This window comes from Lissotriton helveticus, chromosome 4_1 (assembly GCF_964261635.1).
Source record: "Lissotriton helveticus chromosome 4_1, aLisHel1.1, whole genome shotgun sequence".
In the NCBI taxonomy this organism is placed as follows: domain Eukaryota; kingdom Metazoa; phylum Chordata; class Amphibia; order Caudata; family Salamandridae; genus Lissotriton; species Lissotriton helveticus.
In genome coordinates, this window is record NC_136063.1 from 2,129,349,814 (window position 1) to 2,129,376,434 (window position 26,621).

At 44.9% G+C, this 26,621-nt stretch overlaps 1 protein-coding gene across 1 annotated transcript in view; it reads left to right on the forward strand.

Annotated features, from left to right (window-relative positions):
• Window positions 1–20,026, forward strand: part of ATRX (ATRX chromatin remodeler) — a 1,815,989-nt gene extending 1,795,963 nt beyond the window's left edge. The window contains exon 37 of the mRNA XM_078688830.1: window positions 14,503–20,026. Within this exon, the coding sequence (XP_078544956.1) occupies window positions 14,503–14,766 (264 nt within the window). The 3' untranslated portion in view covers window positions 14,767–20,026. The remainder of the gene's footprint in view (window positions 1–14,502) is intronic.
• The last annotated feature ends 6,595 nt before the right edge of the window (window positions 20,027–26,621 follow it).

Sequence of the window (26,621 nt, forward strand, 5' to 3'; positions counted from 1 at the left end):
TTAAGCAGAAGATAAGTGTCCCGAAAATTTTGTAAAAAATAATTTGGGGCTTCTAAAAAATTGTTGTCCGTGAACTGGTGGGAGAAATTGTTCATGTGACTTTATTTTTAAAGTTGAAGGCCGAATTCAGGGAACGCCGTGTGCGAGTTTACTCAAAAGTCTCTATTTCTGTTCTGGAGAGAACATCATATCATTCAGGCTTTCGAAAAAACTGTCAACAGCTTCATGGGAAAGTTCCACTAAGTCGGAAATAGGTGTAACCATGCATTCATGCGCATGATTGTCTCCATTGACATTCTGATTTGCATCACTGACAGAAGGTCGTACCTGTTCAATGCTGCTTTCATCTTGAACTTCACTACTCTTCAATCGTAGTGGTGAAGATTCCAGGAATGCCGTCATCCGGATTGGCAGCCTTTGAGGGCAGCACAAAGCGTGAACCTTGGTAGGAACCAACAGTGTATCTGCATCCACTGGCGCATCCGATTGTAGCGTCAGACAGGTGTCTAACACGCATTCTTCTCCGCATAGCAGACACCTTAGTACAGGTAAAACACACCTTTGCCACATTGGTCGAAATGATAGAAACCAAGTCATGTTCAGGTCTCTAAGCCGGGAGAGTCCCAGGATTTTTGATATCCGGTCCCGGTATCCAATGGCTAGGATCGTCTCTTCCATTGTCGCGAGAGTTTGATCTGTGACATGGGTTGCCATAACGAAAAATAAGGACTAAGAATAGGATTCCTGCAATTAGTCCTAGGATCAGGGGAAGTCCGCCAAAAATCGAATGGACGAAATCTGGAAAAATACCCAGTATGGCTTTGAATGGTGTTAATGCCATCGAAAATACTGTCTTAAATACCTTTGAGACCCCTGTGGTATCAGAAATATTTAAGATTTCGCTCAGGATTTCCGCGAAATGTACGGGGGAATTAGTTGATAATAATGTATGTATCTCTGCAGTCGTCCTTGCGACTTGTAGATCATACGTTTCTTTTGATGACGAGAGCCTTGTAGGCGTCTGAAGAAGCACTGTTTTCATTCTGCTTAAAGTATCTATTCGAATAGAAGTAATTTTCAAATTGGGCCACGCCCTTGCCTCCCTGTCTGGAAAGGAGCTGGGGAACAAAGAACGTCCACAGCACTTGACCTTCGCCGTCGTAGTGACTAGATAAGGAGTCCCGGGCATAAGACTACAACATCTGCGGTCTACAATAAGAATGTAACTCCCATTATAGAGTCTTTGAAAGAATGGTTCTATTTCAGTTGCAGGTGCGCCTTGCTGGTGACATGAAAGGTTGTATGAATTCCCTTCACAGGCTCCGTGCAAACTAATACCGTTACACAGAAGCGTGCCGCTTAGTGACATAGCACAATTGTTGCCACTAAGAAACACTTTCTGTCCTTTATTACTGACACATGCATGTGAATAGGGCAGGTTCCAAGTTGTTTTAAGGTACCCCTTTCCCAATTTCTCGTACATGCCAGCCTGTATATATTTTTGGCAGTATTGAAACCTGAAGGTTGAGATTGGAATATTTATGATTCCGTGTATTATCCATTCACTGACAGGTCGTTCTGACATTGTCATTGGTAATCTTTCTAGTTTTTCAATGCTCAAGATTGTATAATCAGCACCCTTTTGCGCCATACCGATTTGTCTATCAGTAAGGTTAAAGATTTGGAATAGTGACGTTGTGTTGATTAAACGCCAAGGCACATAGCCTGAACGCAGATTTTGTAACGTCCAGCCAAGCTGTACAATAGAACCCAATTGTGACTGACCATGTTGTAATAACAGTAAGTCTTGCGATAATATATCGATTGCTGAAGACACAATGCTGTCCAATGAAAAAATTCTGGAGGACAGTCATTAACCCATTGTCCACTACAGAAAGTGATTTTTCCAAATTGATACGGTCAATTTCCCGTATTCTTTCTGCTGTTTCAATTTGAGTAACCTTCCAGGCCTCATTGTATGCTGCATATACAGAGGCTGCTATGAAACGCTTTTGACGCTGTTTGCGTGGTCCCAGAATGAAATCACGCAAGTCAGCACCATCAGTAAGTAAAGTTAGGTGTTGCTTAATTTCAGGCAGTGTGGAAGTTTGAAGCCATTGAAGGCATAATTTGCCCACACTGTAGGTTGTTATTATCCCTGGGTGATGTCTTTGGGGATATCTAGGGTCTGGCCTGGTCATTTTGAAACCCTGTGTTTTATTCAGGAATCTATCTTGACAGTTATTTGTATCTGTGGGCCAGATCAACCATTGTTTCCAATCAGGAAGTGTTCTGTTTTGGTTTAATATATGGTTTACGTCTATCTCTTCATCTGTAGAAGTGTTGCTAAACATTGTTGGCTTTGGAATAGACGGTTTATTTAAATCTTTGATTTTGGCTAAGCCAAGACAGGTGGTTTGTTGAACAGTGTCATTTAAAAATATCAGTTGTTCTGGGATCATGCAAGCCCTAAACAAAGCTTCTAAACCCTGTACTTGCCATTCTTTTGTACCCCAAACACTTTTCAAATCAACATTTTTGTCCCAATAATCAAATCCAAAGGTATTCATTTCTTCAAAGAATGAATCTGAATATATCAATTTTGTGTTGGTTATCATGGTTTTCATCCCTGTCTTGTTTGACAATTTAAAATAAAATGTTTCAGCATTACTTGTGTTAAAACCTGAAAAATATGAATATTTGTCAAACACGGTTCTAGAGCTCCCTTTTGGAGGTGTAGCACAATGTTCCCATTGATTATAATTTAAAACATTTCTAGGTTGTGCAGATTTATGTAAAAAATGGTTACCATAATGGTTATAGCAATACATACTATCATAATTTGTAGAACCTTGCAAATAATCATGTTTTGTAAATTTAGCAGACATTACTAAGTCAGACATCATGTTGTTAATGCTTTCGAAGTCCCAATCATCAGCAAATGAGTTTGGTTTTGCAAAGTCACTCAAGGAGATCTTGATTTGGTGTGGATATTTCAGGATCTCGACCGGACCATAAATTTCATAGTCAGTGTTGTCCCAGGCTACCCCACCAGGTATAGAATTGGCTGTGAAGTTGGCTGAAGAAAGTTCTCTTTTCTCGACGTGTGAAGATGTGTGTGGTTTGAGGACCAAGTTGATGTTCTGACTTGCTGTGTCCATTTTAGCATATTTTCCCTCAATGAAGCGTCCCAAAGTAAATACCATGATGAGCCAAAGTATGAGGATAAATGCACCAAAACCCACCCAAAATTCAATCCATGGAGAAACCAGATATGTTTCTTTCAGTTGGTTCAAAAGTTCCTTAGCTTTGTCTTTAAAGGATTTTGATGATGGCTGTGTCTTTGATTCACTGAAGCCTTCAGAGGAATCATCGAAGTTGATGAAGTACCCGGATGCAGTTCTGTCAATTGTTCCAATTGCTTCAGGATTTTTGTTTCTTGCATTGTCACTCGGTACTTCATTGTAGATTGGTGTTTCTCTGCTAAATGTTTTTATTTGGGTTTTCAGAGGTCTTAGTTCTATTGCATTGTTGCATAGTCCTTGTTGTTCTTCTGTAGGCGTTTCGAATGTGATGAGCCTCTTTGTTAGGACCTCTGTACTGGTAGCAAACCTTGGTGTTCTGCTACTTATTGGGAGTCCACTTGGCCTACTGTTTGTTATCGGCCACATGTTGTGGTTTTACCAGGTCGATGGATACAACTCGGTTCTCCTTTTTTCCAGCAAGTGGCGGTAGTACAACTGATCTTGTCCCGTTGACAGACAAGACAGGAACTGCTTTTCTGTAAGAAAGCCCAAATTCCTTCTTTACCGCGATCTTCTCCCTGACTAGATCCCCGACTTTTGGAATCCAGACAGGTCTTGCTGGGACAGGTGGTGATTCTTCAGTGGTTGTTGGCTGTTGTTTCAACTGTATGTTGCTCAGGTCTTTTCTTGTTTTGTTTAAGTCCTGCAAAATAGCCAAACGGTCTTTGACATCAAAGGTTTTTTCTTTCACCACTGAAGTCTGACTATCAAGGTCAGAGATAATCATTCTAGTTCCAAATAATAATTCGTACGGACTGAATCCCTTCAGAGAATTTCTTGGCAAGTTATTTAGACTACGTTGGACACTTATTAGATGTTTGACCCACCCAGCTCCCGAACCTAATATCCTTTCTATTATAGATTGCTTTCTGCCTTGGTTTTTTCTTTACACCATCCCGTACCCTCAGGAAAGAAGTGAGAAGATTCCCGCTGGGCTGTGCTCATTTGGCCATGTTTCCCCCCAGGCTGGTGTGCCTGAGTGAAAACAATGGTCGAACGTAGCATGCTCTTAGCGTATATGCCATTTAGACTCGCAAATCTTTGTATAACAGTCCGGACGTCAGCCGAGTGCTGAGGATCTACATTATAAGTGGAAACTAGCCTGTATATGTTAATCGCAAGCCATTCTTTTTACTGGTGATATTATCTGCAGTCAGATTCCACCGTATTATATTTTTTCTCTCCCCACTGCGATTTCTGTTGCAGTTTGGGCAGTTTTTTACAAACATGGTATGATGTAGGCTCATGCCTGGCCACCAGTACCGTGATTGTAATTCTTCCAGAGAATCTTTTAGTTTGAGGTGTCCAAGACCCTCACCCATATGTGCGTCTGCGATTAACAAGTGTCTCCTGTCCATGTTTGGAATCACTCTATCCCCCACTCCAGGGATTCGAGCAAAAGGGACGGAGTTTGCATCGATTATGTATGTATAATTGAGTGGATAGTTGATCGGTAACGCTGAGCAGTCGCCTTTTGATGACGTTTTCACCGCCAGCAATGTTTCACTGTCAATGTATTTTAATGTACGCTTTTTTCGAACTACGGGAGCCTATTTAGTGGCTGCCGCTGCGGCTGTTTCAGCCAATGAATTCCCTACAACGTGAACGCCATCACGCTGATGACTCAGTGAGTGTGTCACGTGAGTCTTTGGTAGTTCTTTTTGTAAAAGAGCTATTTGTTCCCAGAGCAGTTTCTGCTTTATTGGTGCATCTGTGTCATCTTTGTAACCGTTCTGAATCCATGTCTGCAAATCGCTGTTATATGATTTGACGCAGTAATATAAATCTGACACTATAAGTGTCGGGAATTCGCGATCCGCATTATCTAGCGCCATTTTCAATGCGATTATTTCAGTTTGTTGTTCTGAATTAGTTTCTACTGAGTGTGATTTTGTTAATAGAGGTTTTAATATACCTCCGCGCCACACTTCTTTTGTAATCTCACATGTGGGGTTGTATGCTTGTTCTCCCCAAACGGAGGGTTGAGCATGTCCGTTTGTATAGATTACACAGGCGTAATGTCGTAGAGGCAGAATGTCGATTGGCAGAGGATACGTCTTTTCATATTGTAGATTTTTTAATTCCTCTAGTTCTTAGAAAATTGTCAACCATGCTATACTTGATAATTCATATCCTACGTACAAGACTGTCAGATGGGCAATTCTGGACTTTTTAAAGTTGAATTTGTAACCCTCTGCAGCGAACCCAAGTATTATGGTGTTCACTCTTTTCAAGTGAGTCTCCAAGTCATCATTTGTTAAGTAAATGTCAGCTTCATAAGATAATGCTTCATCATCATATAGTTGTAGTAATTCTGTTACTCTCGCTGAGAATACCCCCGGGCTGTTCTTGTACCCCTGGGCTAACCGACAGAATTGTTTTTGAGTGCCATTTACTGAGAATGCAGTTAAATATCTGCTCTCCGGTGCTATGTTTTGACAAAAGAATCCATTGGAGATGTCCAAGGTTGTTTTGTATTTTTTGCGCACTATGTTATTCATTAGTGCAGCACTGTGTGAGTTTTGCACTGCAAAAGTTTTGCAACATGTGTTAAGGTGTCGGTAATCCAAAACTAGACGATATGAATTGTCTGGTTTGGAGACCGGAAACAAAGGATAGTTCATTTGTGAGGTGCAAGTTTCAATCACCCCCTGGTATTCTAGCTGATCTAGTATTTCATTTACTTGTTTTTTGGCTTCTTGCTTAATTGGGTACTGCCTTTGTGCAGTAGGTTGTGATTTTAACTGGATTTTGTGAGGAGGAGAATCCTCATCCCATCCTACATGATTTTTATATAAAGCAGGTGCTAAGGCCACTGCCCACTTTCTAGCAAGTGTATATTTTTTATGAATCGGAATTTGATTCGAGAAGGCAGGCATAATTACTTCTTCGCCATGAGGGCACTCTCTGACAAACTCTGGTGGCCAGTCTTTTTCAGCTAGAAGGATATCATAGCCCTTGGAGAGATGATCCCAAAATAGTCCCCTTATTTTCCTAGTCTTATCTCCCTCTATACGTAATGTTATCTCGTATATCTTGTGGGGTTTGCTAACTCTGGTGTGTGCAGTTTCCACTTGAAGATATTCATTCGTGTCCACTGTCTCCAGATGATTCATAAGGACTTTGCGAGCTATGCTCACCTCTGCTGCGCTGTCTAGCATTGTCTGAGCCCACTCTCCGTTTTTCAGTTGTGTCCTCAGTATTCTCGGCATTGTTAACTACCTTGATACTGGCTACCTTCTTTTTTGGAAATTGTAATTTCTTTTTTAGCTGAGCAGGTTCCTTGTCTTTGGACTTGGCGTGCTCTTCTCTTTGTTTCGATCGTCCTCTTCTTTCCGATTTCTGCGAGGAATTCTGAAAAGATTGAGAGGGACGGGTATCAATGTCTTGATATCTATCGGGTTTTTTAATATTATCCCTATTTCTAAGGTTATATCTATTCCCAGAGGGGTCACTCTGCGGTGACCTCTGTCTTCGGTTTGGAGATTTTTCTCTTCGCCTAGGAGACCTTCCTCTGGACTGGAATTTCTTTTCTTTAGGATTGGATTGTTTGTTTCCATCCCAGTTCTTTTTTGGTGAATTATTATTAAAAAATATTTTTTCTGGACTTTCAGTCAGTTGCGGTTTTACTGGTATTCCACCTAAACTATCTCTACCTAGTTCTTCATAAGATTTTTCTATGATTCTGGCAATTTCAGCTGGTTGGTCTGCTATATCTGTCTCTTTTAACCTCTGGCGGATCGCCACGTTTGCTGCTTCACCTTTTATGTTGGCTAATAATATAGCCGAGACCTGTTTGAAGTCTTTCAGTAATTTCATACCAAGAGTTAAAGCAGGTTCTGGACCGTATTCATCTTGAATTTGTTTTAGCACATCTGGTATTACCGAAATGGATGGAACACCGTGCGTTTTTGTGTAGATGGAAGCAAAGACTGTACCCCAAGTGTCACAGTCCTCAATGTGTGGTGCGATTCCCATTGGGAGACATATAGTCAGAATCCTGTGTTTTTCTAATGGGGTGGTGTCAGGAAACACCGCCTCTATTTGGGTAATTTTCTGTGCCAACCAGAATGGTATTTGTTCCCGTTTAGCTGGAACTTTACCTAGGCAGGATTGGATGTTCTGTGGTGTAATTTTATTTGTGTTCCCCTGGTGAGGGGTCAGCTGTGGAAGTTTAATCGCTGGCTGAATTGTTGATGTCCGCATTACATACTGAACTAATTGTCTATGAATTTTTAGTAGTTGTTTTAGCTGTATTAACAGCTCTGCTGCAGGCATTCTTTCGATGTCTGGATGTGGTGTGTATCCGGCTAAGACCGGCCACGTTGCTCCTGGTCTTCCTAAAGGACCGAGCCTTGTAATGTGATTATGTATTAGGGCGCCATCAAATAAGAGCAAATGCTCTTGGAATTTGAGTGGTACTTCCACCTCCTCGAAAGGAGTGTACATTTCAGGAGGTTCCTCTATTTTGTAATAGTGGAAGTACTTTGTTACAGCATTTGCTGCTGGAAAATGTATCCATGAATAGTATACCTCTGTCTGCCGATATTCGTGTGCCTCAATTACGAATATGACTGTGCCACCTCTAGGTGTCAGTCCATTTTCTATAAGTTTTAAGGTTATAGATCTCCTTTTAATGACCGGAATGAGTGTTATATTCGGGTCTGCTGCTTGCATGGTAGCATCAGCATCTGCGAGTTCAGTTGCTAATCTAACTGCCTCTCTTTCTTCATCACTGTCTCCCATTTTACTAACAGGATGGTATTATGTTTGTTTGCAGATCAGGTTTCTTTATGGAAACAGAGATTAGATGCACAATATTTTGGAACAGTGTATCCTTCAACGTTGACTATACCAAGAACCATACATAGGAGTTCCCTCCTGCGAGGTTTTGGAGGATATAACCTTTCACCCACTCCAGACGTCTTTGGAGTATAATGGGAAAAGGGGTCTGAGTGAGAAAGCACGACTGAGTTACTCTAAATGTCTTACGTTAGTTTTATCGCCCTTTCCAAACGTGTTGGGCGCCATGTAGTGTAGCTCCTATTTTCCCAATAGGCTCTGCGCATTGGAATAATACCTACAGCAGTAAAGGCCTAGGCCAGACGTTAACTAGGTCTACTACTGTCGATACTAGACTTAAGTTTTGGGTTTGCCAGCGTAGCTCAGAGTTCGCTAGAAACTTTCTCGAATGTTCAAGGAGGAATTAACTTCCCTGATTAGACAAGAAGGGATTTAGTTTCTGACAACCATAGAACATGACAACTTTGCTCTCCCCTAATCAAGAGTCAATCTCAAGAGTCGTGTGAGCACAAGGCAATTATTTTACTCAGTCAGTACGTGCATTCTTAGTCTCATCAGATTGTAGAGAAAAGGAAGAGAGACGGGCGTGTTCAATAAAAAGGTGTTATTTATTGATCAGTCTCTTTTCTCGTACAAGAGAAATGGATCGATATTATTGCAATACTTATAGTTAAGTAAAGTGCATACATTAAAAGCAATAGTATAAAATAATACTGTAAAAACATTGATATGGTTTCTGAGCCATATGATGTTTGAAATGATTAAAATATATTTACATACACATATACATTTGACTAAACGTACTCAACTGGTGTTTCTAAATACGCCTACCCCGTGTACCTGACCTAAGTCTAATGCGTGGGCGGGAATAGAAAGTTACAGTTTAAGTTAAGTTTGTTTTTGCCAAGTGAATAACTAAAGGAATTCTCTGTGAGGGGTTATTCAGTTCTGTACCTGGAAGTTAGGATGAATGAGGAATGGTATCTCTTTCTCTGCTCTCGATATTCCAGGCTGCCTGCGAGGGCTACCCGGAAGCGCCGGTGCTGGGTCTCTCGGCTTGAGATAGCAGCGCGTCTCTCAGCGCGTCAGGAAGGCGGGGCTGCGCCAGCGGGGTCTGCTTCTGCTCTCGGCTTCGGCAAGTATGGCTGCTCCGTCTTGTCACCACGCGTGTGTTTGCATAGGGCAAGATCGGCAATATTTATACCTTAAAGGTGCCGAGATTGACGTAAGGATGGACATAGATACGTCAATAAAGATGTCATACGACTTGCTCGTTAGCACATTCTTTACTAAAGTTCTCTGTGAAATCAAAACAATGGCCGCACGGATTTTTCCAGGTTGTCATAGGTTTGATTTGTTATGAGAACGTCGTATGCCTTATCAGGGGCTGGAGGAATGTCGCTTGTCTAATTAGATCTCAAGCGTTATGACCTAATCAGATAACACGTTCCTGTGCCGTAGTGTGACTGCGTCAGATAACGGTATCTGCATCATGGGGGCTGTTCTTGCCTCATGGGCTGACTGTTAGTTAACTTGATAGTTAGTTTAACCAGAATAGGGTCAGGAATAGGGGGATCGATTCAGAACCTATAGGAATACATGACAATACGTCCTCCTGAGGTTTCTGGCGGCAAGCCGTGACTACCGACCAGTCTACCTTCTTTTCTGGGATCAACGTCTTTAGCTTCTGCACTATTTTGTCGGGGAGTTCCAATATGTCTTTTACAGGTTTCTTTCCGGGCTCTCGCTGCCCATCTAGTTCATTGAGTTGTTTCCAGGTGTGTCCGAACAGATCTGTGTGGTCGGCTTTCCGGATTTGCTTCCACACATCGGCCGGCAGACACAACCCGAAAAACAAATCAATGTCCGATAGAGTCATTATGGTTGAGCCCATGGCTGTGCCTAGTTCGGTATAAAATGCTGTAGGGTTCTTTCTTAAATCGGGCAGGGTTTGCCTAAAAGTTAAAATATCTTGCCGATCCCATGGTTGGTAAACCCAGTTGTACACAACCCTCCCTTTTGCATCTGCGTGGTTGATATCATCGTTTGTTCCCTGACATCTTGGGGGAACCCAATAGGGGGCGGCTTCTCTGATAGGCATCATAGTGTTGGCTGCTTCTAATGGGGGTTCAATCGTCTCAGGGACTTTGATCTTGACCTCTGGTTTCTGTTCCGCGAGGTGGCGGAAAACCTCAAGCGTTTGCATGAAGAGGTCCGTCACATCGCTCTCAGTCCCATCTCCAACATCGACCCTTCTATATAGAGTCGTCAGTTTTGCAGGACCCTTATTCTGGTACCTATCCTCATATGCGTTCAGGGTGTGGTAGCTGAACCGTAAAATGAAATGCCGTCTGTGACTACCGGCATGTGAATTATGGATATTCATCGTATATTCTTCGCTCTCCTTCCGTTCTACCAGGGTCTTTGCTATCTGGTCGATTCCATCCCGCTCATCTTTGCTCAACCTATTTGGCCTGGCTGTTAGGTGCCTGCTAGTCTCATGTTCATCTGCTGTTGTTACCAATGCGGCTGGTGCGAAGGCCGTAAGAGCCGGGGCACTAGCGCTAGGGTCACCCTCGCCTACATTTTGAACTGGTGAGTGTTGTGCTAGAGACTGGCAGGGAGCATAAGGAGGAGGCATGTAGATAATTGGAGGACCGAGCAGTAACTCGTCATTTGCCCGCTGTTTGGAGGGCATCTCCCGGTAGAGCGTAGAGGGGGTCCTGACAGGACATTGGCCTGCCAGTCCTGATTCTTGTGTTTGTTTAACTTCCTCTTTTCTTCTTATTTCTTCATCTAGTTCTTTTGCGGCCAGATGGGCGGCTTTTCGTAACTTTCGCTATTTTTGCTTCCTCTCTTTTCTTGCGATGTTCTGCTTCTTTGCGCCACATGCCAATACTATCGAGCATAGTGGGCGTTGCCTTATGTATTTTTACAGCTGCTTCTAGTGTTTTTATTTTATTTTCATCAAAAGAACCTATCAGTGGCCACTGACTTTCAGGATCCTTTTTTGTGTATTTATGCCATAACTTACTATAAGCTATAGCGACTAGTCCTTGCTTAGTAAACATGTCCTTATTAGGGGTGCCTTCCAGTGGAGCTGGATGGTTTATCTCTAATAAGCGGTCCGGGTTGACCCAACTATTAACCAATGGGGAGAAGATAGGCATGACGGATTACAATGGGGGGCAAAAGCCTGCACTACCTATCTTTTCACTATTTGCAAAGACTGGACAGAATATTCTATTCTACGCTATTTGCAAATCGAGAATACCTCCAGAAAGAACCAATTCCAAACAGTCAATGTTTGGACAAACAATCAATCAATGAGGAATGAAATAGGCACGACGGGTTAAAGGCTTGCGTTACCTACCCTTCACTATCGGCAAAGGGAGAGAGAATATTCCTATTCTTCCCCGTTTGCAGGCAGAGAAGATCCTTAAGAGAACCAACTTCGAACAATTCAATGTTCGATTCAAACAATCAATCAATGGGGAGAAAAATAGGCACGGCAGATTACAATGGGGGACAAAAGTCCGCGTTACCTATCCGTCACTATCTGCAAAGACTAAACAGAGTATGGCGACTCTGTGCTTGTTTGCAAATAGAGAATCTCTCAGAAACAGTCAATAAGTAATACTAGTATTTTCAAACAATCAATCAATCAATTTCACGATTCGTCGTGTGTCACGACCTTACCCGGACCGCATGGACAGTTTCTCGTCTTCCGCTTCCAGCGCCCGATTGTCCTCTATTCTCTGTTGCTATCGCGGCACTCCTGGTGGTTCCCAGTCAGGACCGTAGATCACTCGGGAGAGGTCTGCTCGGAATCAGTGAAGTTCAGATGATCGGCTGTCAGACGAGGGTCTATCGGACAGGAGCTCTCCCGATCGTTGCAGTCGTTCACTCTGTCGTCAGGACCTCTCCCACTGGATCCACGTGTCGCTGATGGGCCCCGCGTTTGGGACGCCAATTGATAAAGATCAATTCAAAATGGTCAGGCGATTTCAGTAGATGTTTCCTAAGTTAAATTTGCCCGGCGTAAAACGCCTCTAATACCATACGAAGTTATTCAATAAACAGGCAGGCGCTGGAGACAGGAAGACAGGAAACAAGTTTATTCCGACGGAGTAGAACACATCAGATCAGACAACAAGGTATTGTCTCGAGGTGCTCTCTCAACCTCTCTGAGACCTGGTCTTTTATACCCTGGTTTAAGACATGTGAACGCTCTTTATTACAACAAGGGCATTGTGAAGTATGAGAACGACATCCCTGGCACCCCCCAGTTCCGGCCCATTCCAACACATGACAACAGTAGAGGCCCTTTCCCCTCGTATGATTGGGAGGGGGGCTATCACGCAGCTGAGTGTTCTGCCGATTCCTTTGGAATGTGTGCGCCTGATCGAATCTCAGGGGGTGGGGAGGTCATGATCAATAGTGGCTCCTTTCAGGAAAAGCGAGTGCATACAGTAGTGGGCAATAAACTGTATCCTCGGGCTAAGGGATGACCAGCGGTTCGTACAGGCAGTCGGGCTCAGAGGAAGGGGTCATCAAAGGAGGGGTATTCATGGACGGAAAGGAGGTGTTGGTCAGGCGCGGGGTGTGATTCCCTGAGACAGAGTCATGGGAGGGAAGGGTTCATGACTTGTGCATGTGAGTGCGGGGGCAGCCAGGGTGCGCGGGGAAGGCTTGCAAGGTTCAGGGAAGTGTGCTGACGGGCGATCGTGAACAGGGAGACCATGGTACCTAAAATGGCTGTCGTGTATGCTCATACGTGAGCCTGCAAGATGGCGTAGATGATGTTCAGTACACGAACTAAAATTCCTCAGGTGCACAAGAGGACCATCTCCCGGTGGATCATCTTGTGTATCCAGGCATGCTCCTCCTTGGCTAGGAAGGAGCCCCCTGCTGGATTGCGGGCTCATTCTACCCGAGCCACAGCGACTACCACTGCCCTGGGCAGGGGTGTGCCCTTACAAGACATCTTTCAGGCAGCTACGTGGGCATCGCTGCACACGTTTGCAAGACACTACTGCCTGGACAGCCAAGTCCGGAGGGATGGCTTCTTTGGCCGTTCCGTCCTCCAGGACTTTCTGGTGTGATTATTGGTTCGCAGACCCACCACCGGGGTTGGTATTGCTGGGGTATCTATTCTAAGGTGAGGAATCTAATACTAACGTGTCTCTTTCAGATGCACAAGTTACTACTTGTGTAACGATATATCTGTAGGAGACATTAGTTAGTATTAGATTCCTTACCGACCCACCCATCCTCCCCGTTCTGCGAACCAATATCTAGGGTTAGGGTTGTCCCCTTTCAGGGCCCTAGTTTCAATGGCACCAGTGTTGATTTTTAACATGGCTCTGCGTTTCTGGCGCGGAAAAGCTGTGTCTTAGAACTGACGTCAGCACGCGGAGGCGACGTCTAAGTACTCCGACGACGTCATCACGCCGCCGACGACGGACTCGGAGCCGCAGACGACGCCTACCGACGCGCAAGGGTACTGCTACGCAAAAGTTTCCGGATCCAGTCTGACGCCTGGGGATATTCTAAGGTAAGGAATCTAATACTAACTAATGTCTCTTACAGATATATCGTTACACAAGTAGTAACTTGTGCATCAGTAACTTATTTGAGCTCATTAGCCATGTGGGATGAATATCGAATCTGAGATGAAGCCAGTTAACAAGTGTGGACTATGAATGTTCTTTTAGGGTTCGTCACCCTTTAAGAAACTATCTCACACAGCTGTTTGCAGATGGATAGAATGTTAATGTATGTCAATGAGGGACCTGTTTGCCAAAGTCAAGTTCCTCACATCTGAGGAGAGGGCACAATTTAGAGTGAACACAGGACGATTTCTGCAATATGTGAAACTTACCAGAACAGTGCAGGAGACTTGGTGTGCATTCCAGTTATTCCTTAAAGCCGGGGAGCACTAAAACAAATATTAGCACAGAGCGATAGACTAATCTGCTCACTCTTTTGAACACTGCAAGAGAACAGCTGTAGTCCTATGCTGACGGTCAAGGACAAGTCGGACCCTATCTGCTGTAACACTGCAACATCACATGTTTATCAACTGCGTGGTCATATTTTATATATGGTGTTTCAAATCTAGTTCATGGTCGAAAGGCTTTAAAGGGCACATTTTCAGACATTGTAGTTGTTTGCATTCTGGTTCACTTGAAGTAAATTAAATGTGGGTGTCTCGTTTGACTTCAATCTTTCTTTTACCACTTTGGAACCTGCATGGATGAGGTTCCCTGTTTCTGAGTGGGGTGTTATTTTGTTCTGCATGTGGAATATAATCAGTTTTGGAATTTCCCGCGTATTGGCTAATTAAAGAAGTGGCATGTTGTGTACTTATATTGTAACTTTATTTCCACAGTTGATCAGTTGTGTTCAGCGAATACTCATGAGCAGGCGACTGCAGCACCAGTACACCCAACAACAGCAGCAAATGGCTTTCCAGCAAGCAGCAATGAGCCGTTTCATGGGCCCCAAGCCTCCAACTATGATGATGAACCCTTCCTCATTTCAACAGATTGATATGAGAGGAATGTATCAACAGGGCATGATGCAGCCCCCTACTCTGCAGCGTGCCCCAAACTCAATGAGAAGCAAAAATCCAGGCCCTTCACAGGGAAACTAAATGTGTTTTTGCACTAAATGTTTAAAAGATTGTTAAAATCAAAGAAAGAGCTTTTATTTTTTTAGGAATCAATGGCTTAACAGAACTCAACTGTATAGTTTGGCTTGTCCCCTTCTATCTGCCAAACTGTTGCCTGTAGTAGCTATGATTTTTTTGTTTCCTTTGGTTTAAAACCATTTTAGCTCACTTGTTTCAATGATGTTATTTGTAATCTTCTTACACACCGAGTGCAGGAGATATAATGTTTTCAGTGAAAACAAGCCCTTCCGATTACAGAAGTCCTGGTGAATGCTCAAACAGTATGCCTTACTTATAGTAATCATGAAACCATCAACCAAATGAAGGCACTTAGAGAGGATGTTTTGTTCCCCACATGTAAAGTACATGCAACAGTGTACAGACTAGAGTGTTATTTCTTGCAGTGAAGAATTGTATATTGTCTTGTGAAAGTTTTTTGTGTTGGATATGCAGCTGAAAAGAGCTCCAAAGAAATCTAGAAACGTACCACAGCCTGTTCTGAAGTGAAGATTAACCAAAGCTCTGCACCGCACAAATCTACTGTTTTAATTAGAGGGGGCATTGACCTAAAGATCTTCCCAGTTTCTCCAGTGCTATGAACACAAACCTTTATTTATATTTCTGGCATCCAATAATACCATAAACATATATTTGATAAATACATCAGACCATCTTATAAGCAATGAGAATCCAATATCTTCTAGGGTGTTCATAACAAAGTATCATAAAAGCCTACTACTGTTAGCTGCCTACGTATGCATTGAAGCAAATGGAACACTGATATAAAAGCGTATAAACCAAGAAATCAAACACCATAAAATTCAATCAGATAATTGTAGCAATTGGCACGCATGAGCGATGCAGTGAGATCATTTAACAGCTTCTTCCACTTAAGTGACACCTTTGTTTCTCTAATGCCTTTTGAAAATGGCATCTTAATTCAGATATGGACGTTCATTACCAGTTATTGAAAGAAACCTTTATGCCAGATGGCTAAAATAAATATTGCTACTGTAGAAGTACTCTTGTCAGACCTAAGTTTCTTTTCTAATAGCCTACAATAGGCTCATTACCAGGGCAGTTCCACAACGCATTGCTTTACAACAACCAATTATAGAAAATTCCTTTATTTTTTAATAAGCAAAGTTTTTTATTTAGGGAACATTTTAAAATATTTTTGGTTGTTGTAAAGCGTGTTGTGGAACTGCCCTGGTAATGAGCCTATTGTAGGCCATTGGAAAAGAAATGTAGGTCTGACAAGAGTACTTCTACAGTAACTATGTTCCTTCCCCCTCACTCTTGGACCTCAAAGTACAGATAGGTGGCACCTTTCTTGATATGTTAAAATAAATATTGCATCATTTTAAAATTACAGCACACCCAACAATTTGGAGAGAAACATTTTGTAAAGGTCTTCAACATTATCGCTTTGTTTCTTGGTGTATAAAAAGACATTGTGTGGGTGCTGTATGGGGCCAGTGATATTTTAATGGTTGTGCTTTGTTTGATCCACTCAGCAGTCTGTTGTATTCTGTATTTGCATCAGAGCCTACAAGTATAGAGACTATGAGGTTGACTTATCCTAGTTAGGTTGGTCAACATATCCAAAGGTGGCAATGTGTTTTTTAATAGCAACGGTGAAACTAAAATCACTGAACTATTTCTAACTAGAAAGCTTTAGCAGCAGAAAAGGTATCTTAGTTTCCCTCATATAGAAATCACCTGGGCCATTATACCAGAGGATTTAACAAATTGTAAGCGGTCTTATCCAATCCCTGTTCTTATTTTAGTAGATGAGGCTGCTGCCTTATGTATGTCACTGTTTTGAAGCATTACAGATTGTAGTAGGTGATGGTTAATGTGAATACAGAGTATCATTTCAGTCCCCATTGAATCAAACCTATCATTTTACATAAAGTATGGTAAAGGGAGTGCATACGACCCTTTAATCCAACAATTCTGTAAGAGATTGTTTAAAAAATGTCTTAGAGGGAATGAGGTTCCCTGTGGATCCCTCAAAGTACTTCATTGAAATGCTTTCCATTACCATTTTAAATTGTGGATTTATGGCATCTTAACTAGCTGGTCAAAACAGCACAATGTCAGATGTCAATGAGGTTGCAGTTGTCCATTTTAAAGTGAATCACGCCGAGCAAAATATGACTTTCTTGCAAAAGCAGCTTCTAAATTGTTCTTCCAAAGTAATCATATGTGGTGTAGAAATGTGCCTGTCTTTTATTATATATAAACTTTGTACACTGCAATAACGACAAATAGCATAGCTAACTAAAGGGCTTAATTTAATATCCTGTTGAGCAGTAGATTATAGATTTGTTCCTGAACGTTTGTGATGGTCATCTTTATTGAAGTTGCATCATTCTTGATATTGCTCCAAAGTATGTCAAAACAGGACAATAAGCTCTGGAGCCATTTAATTTTTCAAAACAGATGGAAGAATGAAAATGTTTCACATTATTGCTGCTGAAGTAAAATGGAATGTAAATGTTTTTCACATACAAAGTTTACAACAGATGAGAAAAAAGCTAGTGGGCAATTCCATAAGCAAATGTCACAAGAGCTACCTTTGAAGTTGGAAATTCTCTTAATCCATTCAGTTTTTAGTAACAGTTCAGATGGTGAACAGTGAATTAGCCAAAACGGTAACAGTGAAGGCATACTTGGAAGTTAGGTTTGAATAATAACCCAGAGTGGGTTGTCTATGTAAACTCTGTTGTTCTCTTTACGCTGCCTGGAAGACTGGTGGATTGGGTGGAATTACATTTTTGAGGACTTTGCTGTATTGGTTAGCATTTACTTTTATTGTGATGTAACCAGACTCCCTCAGTCTGTACGATGCAAAGCATGCCACACAGTACTCAGAGATGAACATTTTGTCATGTTGAGGAAGTAAAAGTAAAGGTATATTCAACAGTCACCCCTGACTGTTGAGAGAGGGTTTGACTTTATGTACCTTTTTTCTTGATTAAATTAAAGATTTATCGGGTGAGGGCAAAAAATGTACACATGAAGTGTAAAATGCTCGCTAAGAAGTCCACATCCATACCCATGCCATGGCACACATATTTACACTGAACTAACCATTGCTTTTTAGTTATGCTAAGTTACTCTTATAAGACTCAGTCTTTTAAGACTATTTTAATATAAATAGTTATTTCACTATTTCTCTACCTCTCTTCCTTTCAAACCATCTCTTCAAAAATAAAAGACAAGTAAGCACAGACCTAAGTGAGATTACTTACAGAATCGCACGTTGAGTGGGCACACCTGTCAGCACTGCCTAGATTTTGTATGCTTAATGCCTTCATCACAGTAAGCTGTCTAGGAGGTTTTCTAGATTTTATGAAGGATTACACTTTGTCGCTTTTCATGCAGCTTTTATTGTTTCTGTCAACTAGAATATCTTCTAAAATTTTACAGTTGTAAGTCCTGTGCATCCATAGATTTTCTGAGTGAGTTTAAATAGAGGTTTTCTAAATGCTTACTTTTATAATAAGTTAGTTGCTGACACTATATTGCCTTTTATTCTGTTTAAAAAGAGCTCAGGTTTTTAGTAATTGCCTGGTGCTGTCCAAGTACACTTTAAAATATGGTCTGTATATCAGTGATGGGTTTAATATATCATGATTAAATTGGCTATTGAGTTTATTCTTTATGCGGTTAATATTTATGTCCATTGCTCTGTTTGATTTCTGTGTGTTGGCAAAGGGACTTTTAAAAACGTGGGCAAACCTCTCTGCAGGACATGTACTTCCATGTTTAGGTTTCCTATATGTAAAATACTGATGCTCTTTCCTTCTCTGATCTTGTACCATAGACTTTGTGGGTGCTTCATTTAGCAGCAGAGTTCTTTCTAGGAATTGATTTCTCAAACGATGACTTACTGTTCTAACTAGACATTTCAGAATGCCCTGGAGAAAAGATGTTGGGACCCCGTGGCTGAAACAATCAAAATGTTTCTTTTTTGTAGTGTCAGACTCTAAAAATATATACGAACACTGAATAAAGTGCAATATTCTTGAATAGGGTGCTGTAGATTTCTGTGTAAACTATTTGTCTTAATTGAGGATTTCAGAAGAATATACTTGTTCCTGAGTGCCGCTACAGTTTTTTTGACACAAAACTAGTGATATAAATGGTTTATGACTTAGCCTACAAACATTTTGTTACTCTTTCTGCTGTCTTACAACATATATAGTATTACAATTAAGAACAGATGCTTGAGTTGGTTATTTTTTAATATAAACAACTAGCATATACATTGCTTATATTCCTGCATACATGAAACACGTTTGCAGTTTTGAGGAGTCCTGCACAAATTGTGAAATGCCTAATTTTATAAAGATCTAAAACCTATTTTTTTCATATTTGTAAAAAAAAAATTGAAATACTTTTTTTCAAAGTTGAACAGTGATAAAAGTCCTTGATCGTTAAAACTCACAGTAATGTTCATCCTCTTTATAGGCAATATTAGTAATTCTCCATGAAGCTTATTATAGTCCAATTTTGTAAAGAGTGCTTCATTTTACAGTGACATATTTATTAACGCAGAGCGTAACGTTATTTAAGACATGATTCTATTTTAAAAACAGTTAAGATTGCTGCACGGTATGCTGTAGAATTGAGGTTTACTCTTAAAGCTACAGTAGTTTGTGGACTACGCCACCGTTAGGATTGTTTCCTTTTTTCTGTATGGCACAATCTACATAAAATTAATGATTATCTAGCAGGATGTTGCATTGCTTTGCTGTTGATGGACAAATTAGAGATCTTTTAGATTAATAAATAAGTTATGGCTCTAGTTGACTGTACAGGCAATTGAAGACCATGCATCGTCTTGAATGCAAAAATTACATTTGGGAGTGCCATTAAATATGTTTAAAAATATAATTTTCCCTTTACCACTGATCAGCATTTGTAACCGTTCATAATAATGTGCTTAAACCCCATTCTGAAATCTACATATAAAAATTAATGGCACATTTACACTATGAAAGTAGGAGAAATGAGAAATATGCATTGTGAAAAAACTTTATCACTTACTTTTCTCTTCTCGTTGGGTCTCTTACCTGCAATCTGTATTAGTCCAACTTTTAAAATAATTTTGAGACAATTGCATCAGAGAGGCATAACATGTTTTTATATTTGTTTAGTTTAAAATTATTGCAATGGCTCATACTGACAATAAAAATGATGCTTGTACAGCAATTTTGCTTGCCAAGTGCTCCATTTTGTAACATGTTGATTTATTTGTTGAGAAGTATCTTTGCTTACTATTGTGATATTGTATATGTTCTGTCCCAGATGTATAGTAATGTGTCCGTACATCAACCAGCTTTGGCTTTTGAAATTATACGGCTGTGAATACTTTCCTCTATTTCTATTAGACTGCTTTTCAGTAATGTATTTACTATATGAAGTACTGTTGAAAAGATGTCACCCTCCCTTCACCCCAAAGGATGTTTTGTAAAATATATATATATATATAAGGACTGGAATTGTGTTTTTAAAAAAAAAACAAGAATTCACGTATGGCTATATACATATATACCATCTGTGTTTTCACCATTCAAAGTGCTGTTTAGTAGTTTCAACTTGAAATATTTAATATCTCATTTAATAAAGTGACCAAAACAGATAATGTACCTTGTATTATGTGTTCTATATTTTTATCGCTTTACAAACCAATTTAAAACCTCTTTATTGTAGTCCATATCTTCCTGATTAGTGTGCAAACTTTTTAATTTAGGAATACTTTTGTTCACTTCTGGATATTTTCATATTTCAAAGTGTTTTAATGTCCTTGCTGTGCTGTTTTGTTAGTGGATACTTCTGAGTGTGGTATGTGATCATTGGTGTATCTGAAAGAGACACGTTAGTATTAGATTCCTTACCTTAGAATATCCCCAGGCGTCAGACTGGATCCGGAAATTTTTGCGTAGCAGTACCCTTGCGCGTCGGTAGGCGTCGTCTGCGGCTCCGCGTCCGTCGTCGGCGTCGTGGGCGCCGTGATGATGTCGTCGGAGTACTTAGACGCCGCCTCCGCGTGCTGACGTCAGTTCTTCTTTTTTCCGCGCCAGTAAGCGCAGATCTGGAAAAAGCAGTAACCCTAGTCATTTTTTGATTAACTTTTTTGATCACTTTTGATTGTTTTTCGAAGTCTTTTGACTCCGAACGGTGCCGTAGGGATGCCCGGCTTTAAGCACTGCGATGATTGCGACCGCCTGATGTCGGTCACGGATCCTCACCGCGTGTGTTTCTCTTGTCTCGGCGTCGACCACAACGACAAGGCCTGCTCCGACTGCCGGGCCCTCTCTTCAAAAGCCAGGCGGGAGCGGTCCTGCAGGCGACTCGAACTCCGGCAGTCGGTCCCGCGCCGTGAGAGGTCCCGATCCCATGGGTGGTCGAGGGACAGGTCGCGGGCTCCGAGCCACCACAGTTCCGAGAGTAGGCCGCACTCCTCCGGGTCGAAGTCGTCATCAGGTAAGAGGCACAAGAAGTCCAAGCGGCGTCATCGCTCTTCGGACTCCCCCCGACGCTCGAGCGATGTGGCCGGGGGTTCGGGTGACACCATCCACGCGGCTCCGACAGTCGCAGGCGCCGCGTCCAGCCCCATACCCTACGGTCCCTGGGCTGCACGCGTCGCAGGAGGAGATCGAGCGTTTTCTCATGGCCATGAGGAAACTCTCTCCTCCGACGGGCTCTGCGGCGCCTTCGGGCCCAGCGGACCCGTCTGGGACCCCTAGCGGGTCGGCAGCTCCGGCCCCGACGCCGCCGGTGCCTTCGGGCCCGGCGCCGGGGGGTTCTGTTCTTCCGACGCCGCTGGTCCTCCTTCGGGATCTGGTTTGTCGCCGGTGGACCTTGCGACCTCCCCGGCGTCGGACCCTCAGGTGTCGCCTCCGGCGCCGTCCTCGGGCGGCGCCGTCCCCGGTTCCACCTTCGTTCCTGTTCAGCCGTCGGGACGGCCCCGATGGGCGCCGCTCCAGACGTCGTTTGGTGAGTTTCACTTTTATGAACAGGCCCCATTGGTTGAGAACCCTGAATTTCAGGAGATGGGTGATGAAGAGGACTGGGAGGGGTCTGAGGACCCTCTGACCAGGGAGTGTCAGTCTCATGAGGACTGGGCAGGAGACCTTGGGGAGGCCAGTGGCCTGGACACCTCTCCAGATACTGGTTTTGTCTCCCCTCCTACCGTGGCTTCGGAGGGGGGGCAACTTATAGTGTAGTGCTGATGAGGGCTGCCAAGGCCTTGGGCCTTGAGCTCCCCGTCGCGGCCGTGAGGACTAATCTCCTCACTGAGGTCCTTAAACCGCAATCAAGCTCGGCCGAGCCTCTGCTGCCTTTTAATGAGGCCTTGACCGACGTTCTTCTGGGCACTTGGTCCAAGCCCGCTACGGGTTCGCCCGTAGATAGGAACGTGGCCAGACGCCACCGCCCAGCCCCGGGCAACCCATGTTTCCTGTCCACCCACCCCACCCCCGAGAGCCTGGTCATCCAGGGCTCCAATTCCCAGACCGCATTCCCGTACGCCCCGCCGGACAGGGAATCCAAGAGGTATGAGCAGTATGGAAAGAAGATATTCTCATCCCTTAGTCTGGGTCTGCGGTCTTCCAACACCGCATGCCTCTTGGGCCGTTACACCCACTCTCTGTAGGATACGCTCGCGGAAGTGCTGCCAGAGTGTCCGTTGGAGGTACGGGCCAAACTCGGCCAAGCCCTTGTGGAGGGCCGGGACGCAGCCAAGTATTCCATTAGGTGTGGGCTGGATACCACCGACTCGCTAGGCAGAGCGATGGCAACGACGGTGGCGGTCAGACGCCACGCCTGGCTGAGGTCCGCCAACTTTTCGGCAGATGTCCAGAACACACTCATGGACATGCCGTTCGATTGCCGTCGCCTCTTTGGCGACAAAGCAGACCATGCGCTCGAGCGCTTTAAGTACTCCAGGGCTACGGCCAAGTCCTTGGGCCTCTCTGCCCCGCACCAGCAATCGGCTGCTTATCACTCCTTTCGTGGCCACGGAAGGGGTGCGCCCACACGTGCCGCTAGCCACGCTCCGCAGGGCAATACCCAACGCGGTGGCGGCCGTGGTAACCGCCGTCCGGGCAGTAGGGGTCAACGGCGAGGTCAGTCCACACCTTCCCCCGCAGCATCCGCCTCAAAGCCCTCCGAGCTTTCAGGCCCATGTGACGCCAGTGGGGGAGGCAGGGTTCGCCATCTCCACCTCCACTGGCGCACTGTCACTTCGGACAGGTGGGTGCTGCAAATCGTCCGAAGGGGCTACTCCCTCCCCTTCGAGGCGACTCCTCCAGCCATGCCACCGCAGAACCACCGTGTATCGGGGGATCATTTGCGACTTCTGCAAGAGGAAGTTACGGCCCTCTTGGCCAAGGGGGCCATCGAGCACGTTCCTGGGCCAGAAGTAGGGTGTGGTTGCTACTCCCACTACTTTCTGGTACCCAAGAAGGGCAAAGGGGGCCTACGTCCTATCTTGGATCTACGGAACGTCAATGGCTTCCTCTGGAAGGAGAAGTTCAAGATGCTGACACTGGCTCAGGTCTTAGCTGCCCTGGACCCAGGAGACTGAATGGTAGCGTTGGACTTGCAGGACGCTTATTTCCACATCCCCGTCCTGCCGGCCAACCGGCGCTACCTGCGGTTCACGGTTGGCCACGAGCACTTTCAGTTTACCGAGCTCCCCTTCGGCCTTACCAGCGCCCCACGGGTGTTCATGGCGGTGGTCGCAGCTCATCTGCGCAGGTTAGGGGTTTCAGTCTTCCCCTACCTCGACGACTGGCTGTTGAAGGCAGGCTCGCCCCAGACAGTCGCCAGCCACCTCCAGACTACGGCAGATCTCCTGCACCAGCTGGGGTTCTCCATCAATGTGCCAAAGTCACACCTGTGCCCCTCTCAGAAGCTCCTCTTCATCGCAGCGGTTCTAGACTCGGCGCAGTTTCGGGTTTTTCCACCCGAACAGCGGGTCCGGGATATTCAGGCTCTGATTCCCATCTTTCAGCCGTTATCCCGGGTCTCGGTCAGGTTGACGCTGCGGCTTCTGGGGCTGATGGCCTCCTGCATCCTACTGGTGCATCACGCCAGGTGGCGGATGCGGGCTCTGCAGTGGGACCTGAAGTTTTAGTGGGCCCAGCATCAGGGCAACCTCTCCGACCATGTCCTGATCTCGGAGGGCACTGCGAGACAACTGCAGTGGTGGCTCACGGACCGCGATTGGGTCAGCGGCAGATCCCTCTCCCTTCCCCAACCGGAGCACGTGGTTGTGACGGACGAGTCTCTCCAGGGCTGGGGAGGCCACATGGGAGAGGCGGAGATCAGAGGCCTCTGGTCTCCGGCGGAGGCCCGGCTCCACATCAACCTTTTGGAGTTACGGGCGATTCGTCTAGCACTGAAGGCATTCCTCCCCTCTGTCCGAGGGAGTGTAGTGCAGGTGTTCACGGACAACACCACCGCCATGTGGTACTGCAACAAACAGGGCGGGGTGGGGTCGTGGACCCTTTGCCAGGAGGCTCTGCGCCTCTGGAAAGGGCTGGAACGCCAGGGCGTGACCCTGGTGGCTCAACACCTGACAGGTTCTCTGAACGCCAGGGCGTCGGTGCATGATGGATCACGAATGGCGTCTGAACTCGGACGTGGTGCAAGGCCTCTTTCAGCAATGGGGAGAGCCTTGGTTAGATCTATTCGCCACCAAAGAGAACGCGCAATGTCATCTGTTCTGCGCGTTGGAATTTCCAAGGCGGCACTTGCTCGGAGACACTTTTCGTCGCGAGCGGAGTTGCGGTCTGTTGTACACCTTTCCGCCTATACCACTTTTGCCCAGAGTGCTGAAGAAGATCAAGCGCGACCGGGCCCAAGTCATCCTTGTGGCTCCGGACTGGGCGAGAAGGTACTGGTATCCAGAGCTACTCAGTATGTCAGTCGATCCCCCGGTTCGTCTGCCTCTTCAGGAGGACCTTCTGTCGCAGCAGCAGGGGACGGTCCTCCACCCGAACCTGTCCAGTCTCCACCTCCATGCTTGGAGATTGAGCGGCGACAGTTGAGGCCATTTGACTTGCCTCCTGAAGTCTGTAACGTCATTCTGGCAGGCAGGCGTCCCTCCACAAAGTCGGTATACGCCTGCAGGTGGAACAGATTTGTGGCATGGTGCACAGCCAAGGCTGTGGATCCTCTTGCTGCCCCTCTTTCTGCGGTTCTTCTCTTCCTTCTTTCTCTTTGCCAGCAGGGCTCTGCTCTGGGCACTATCAAGGGCTACCTTTCTGCCCTTTCGGCCTTTCTGAGGCTGCCTGATCAACCTTCTTTGTTCAAGTCCCCTATTGTGAATAGATTTCTAAAGGGCATCACTCACACGTTTCCTCCTGTTCTGTTTGTGATGCCTCAGTGGGACTTGAACTTGGTTCTTACGTTTCTGATGTGCGCTCCCTTTGAGCTACTTCACAACTGTCCTCTTCGCCTTCTGACCTTGAAGACTGCTTTCCTGGTTGCCATCACCTCTGCCAGGAGAGTGAGTGAGCTCCAGGCCCTTTCTTGTACTCCACCTTTCCTTTCTGTCCATCCGGACAAAGTGGTGCTGCGTACCAAACCATCTTTCCTGCCCAAGGTTGTCACGGCCTTCCACATCGGGCAGTCTATCACCTTGCCAACCTTCTTCCCGCCACCGCATCCCTCTAAAGAGGAAGAGCGGCTCCACCGTCTGGACCCAAAACGTGCGCTCTCATTTTACTTGGATCGCACACGCCAGTTCCGGGTGGATGACCAACTCTTTGTTGGTTACGTGGGCTCTAAGAAGGGGAAAACGGTGCACAAGCGGACCATCTCCCGGTGGATCATCTTGTGTATCCAGGCATGCTACTCCTTGGCTAGAAAGGAGCCCCCTGTTGGATTACGGGCTCATTCCACCCGAGCCACGGCAACTACAACTGCCCTGGGCCGGGGTGTGCCCTTACAGGATATCTGTCAGGCAGCTACGTGGGCATCGCTGCACACGTTTGCAAGACACTACTGCCTGGACAGTCAAGTCCGGAGGGATGGCTTATTTGGCCGTTCCGTCCTCCAGGACTTTCTGGTGTGTTTATTGGTGCGCAGACCCACCACCGGGGTTGGTATTGCTGGGGTATCTATTCTAAGGTAAGGAATCTAATACTAACATGTCTCTTTCAGATGCACAACTTACTACTTGTGTAACGATATATCTGTAAGAGACATTAGTTAGTATTAGATTCCTTACCGACCCACCCATCCTCCCCGTTCTGCGAACCGATATCTAGGGTTAGGGTTATCCCCTTTCAGGGCCCTAGTTTCAATGGCACCAGTGTTGGTTTTTAACATGGCTCTGCGTTTCTGGCGCTGAAAAGCTCTGTCTAAGAACTGACGTCAGCACGCGGAGGCGGCGTCTAAGTACTCCGACCACGTCATCACGGCGCCGACGACGGACGCGGAGCCGCAGACGACGCCTACCGACGCGCAAGGGTACTGCTACGCAAAAATTTCCGGATCCAGTCTGACGCCTGGGGATATTCTAAGGTAAGGAATCTAATACTAACTAATGTCTCTTACAGATATATCGTTACACAAGTAGTAACTTGTGCTTTGCCACCACGAGACATGTTTCTGGACCCTTGGGGTGGGAGCCTTAGCTCCCTGAGCCCAGAAACAACGCCTTTCCTCTGCGGAGTTGGTCACACCTCTAAACCAGGAAGAGCCATCTGTGGCAGGGGTGCCTTAAAGGCCTTGCCATCTTTGTAACACGACCCCAGCCAGGCCCCCTTCCTGTCTCCCCTCCTTTTCGGTGGGAAGACAGGCGAGAA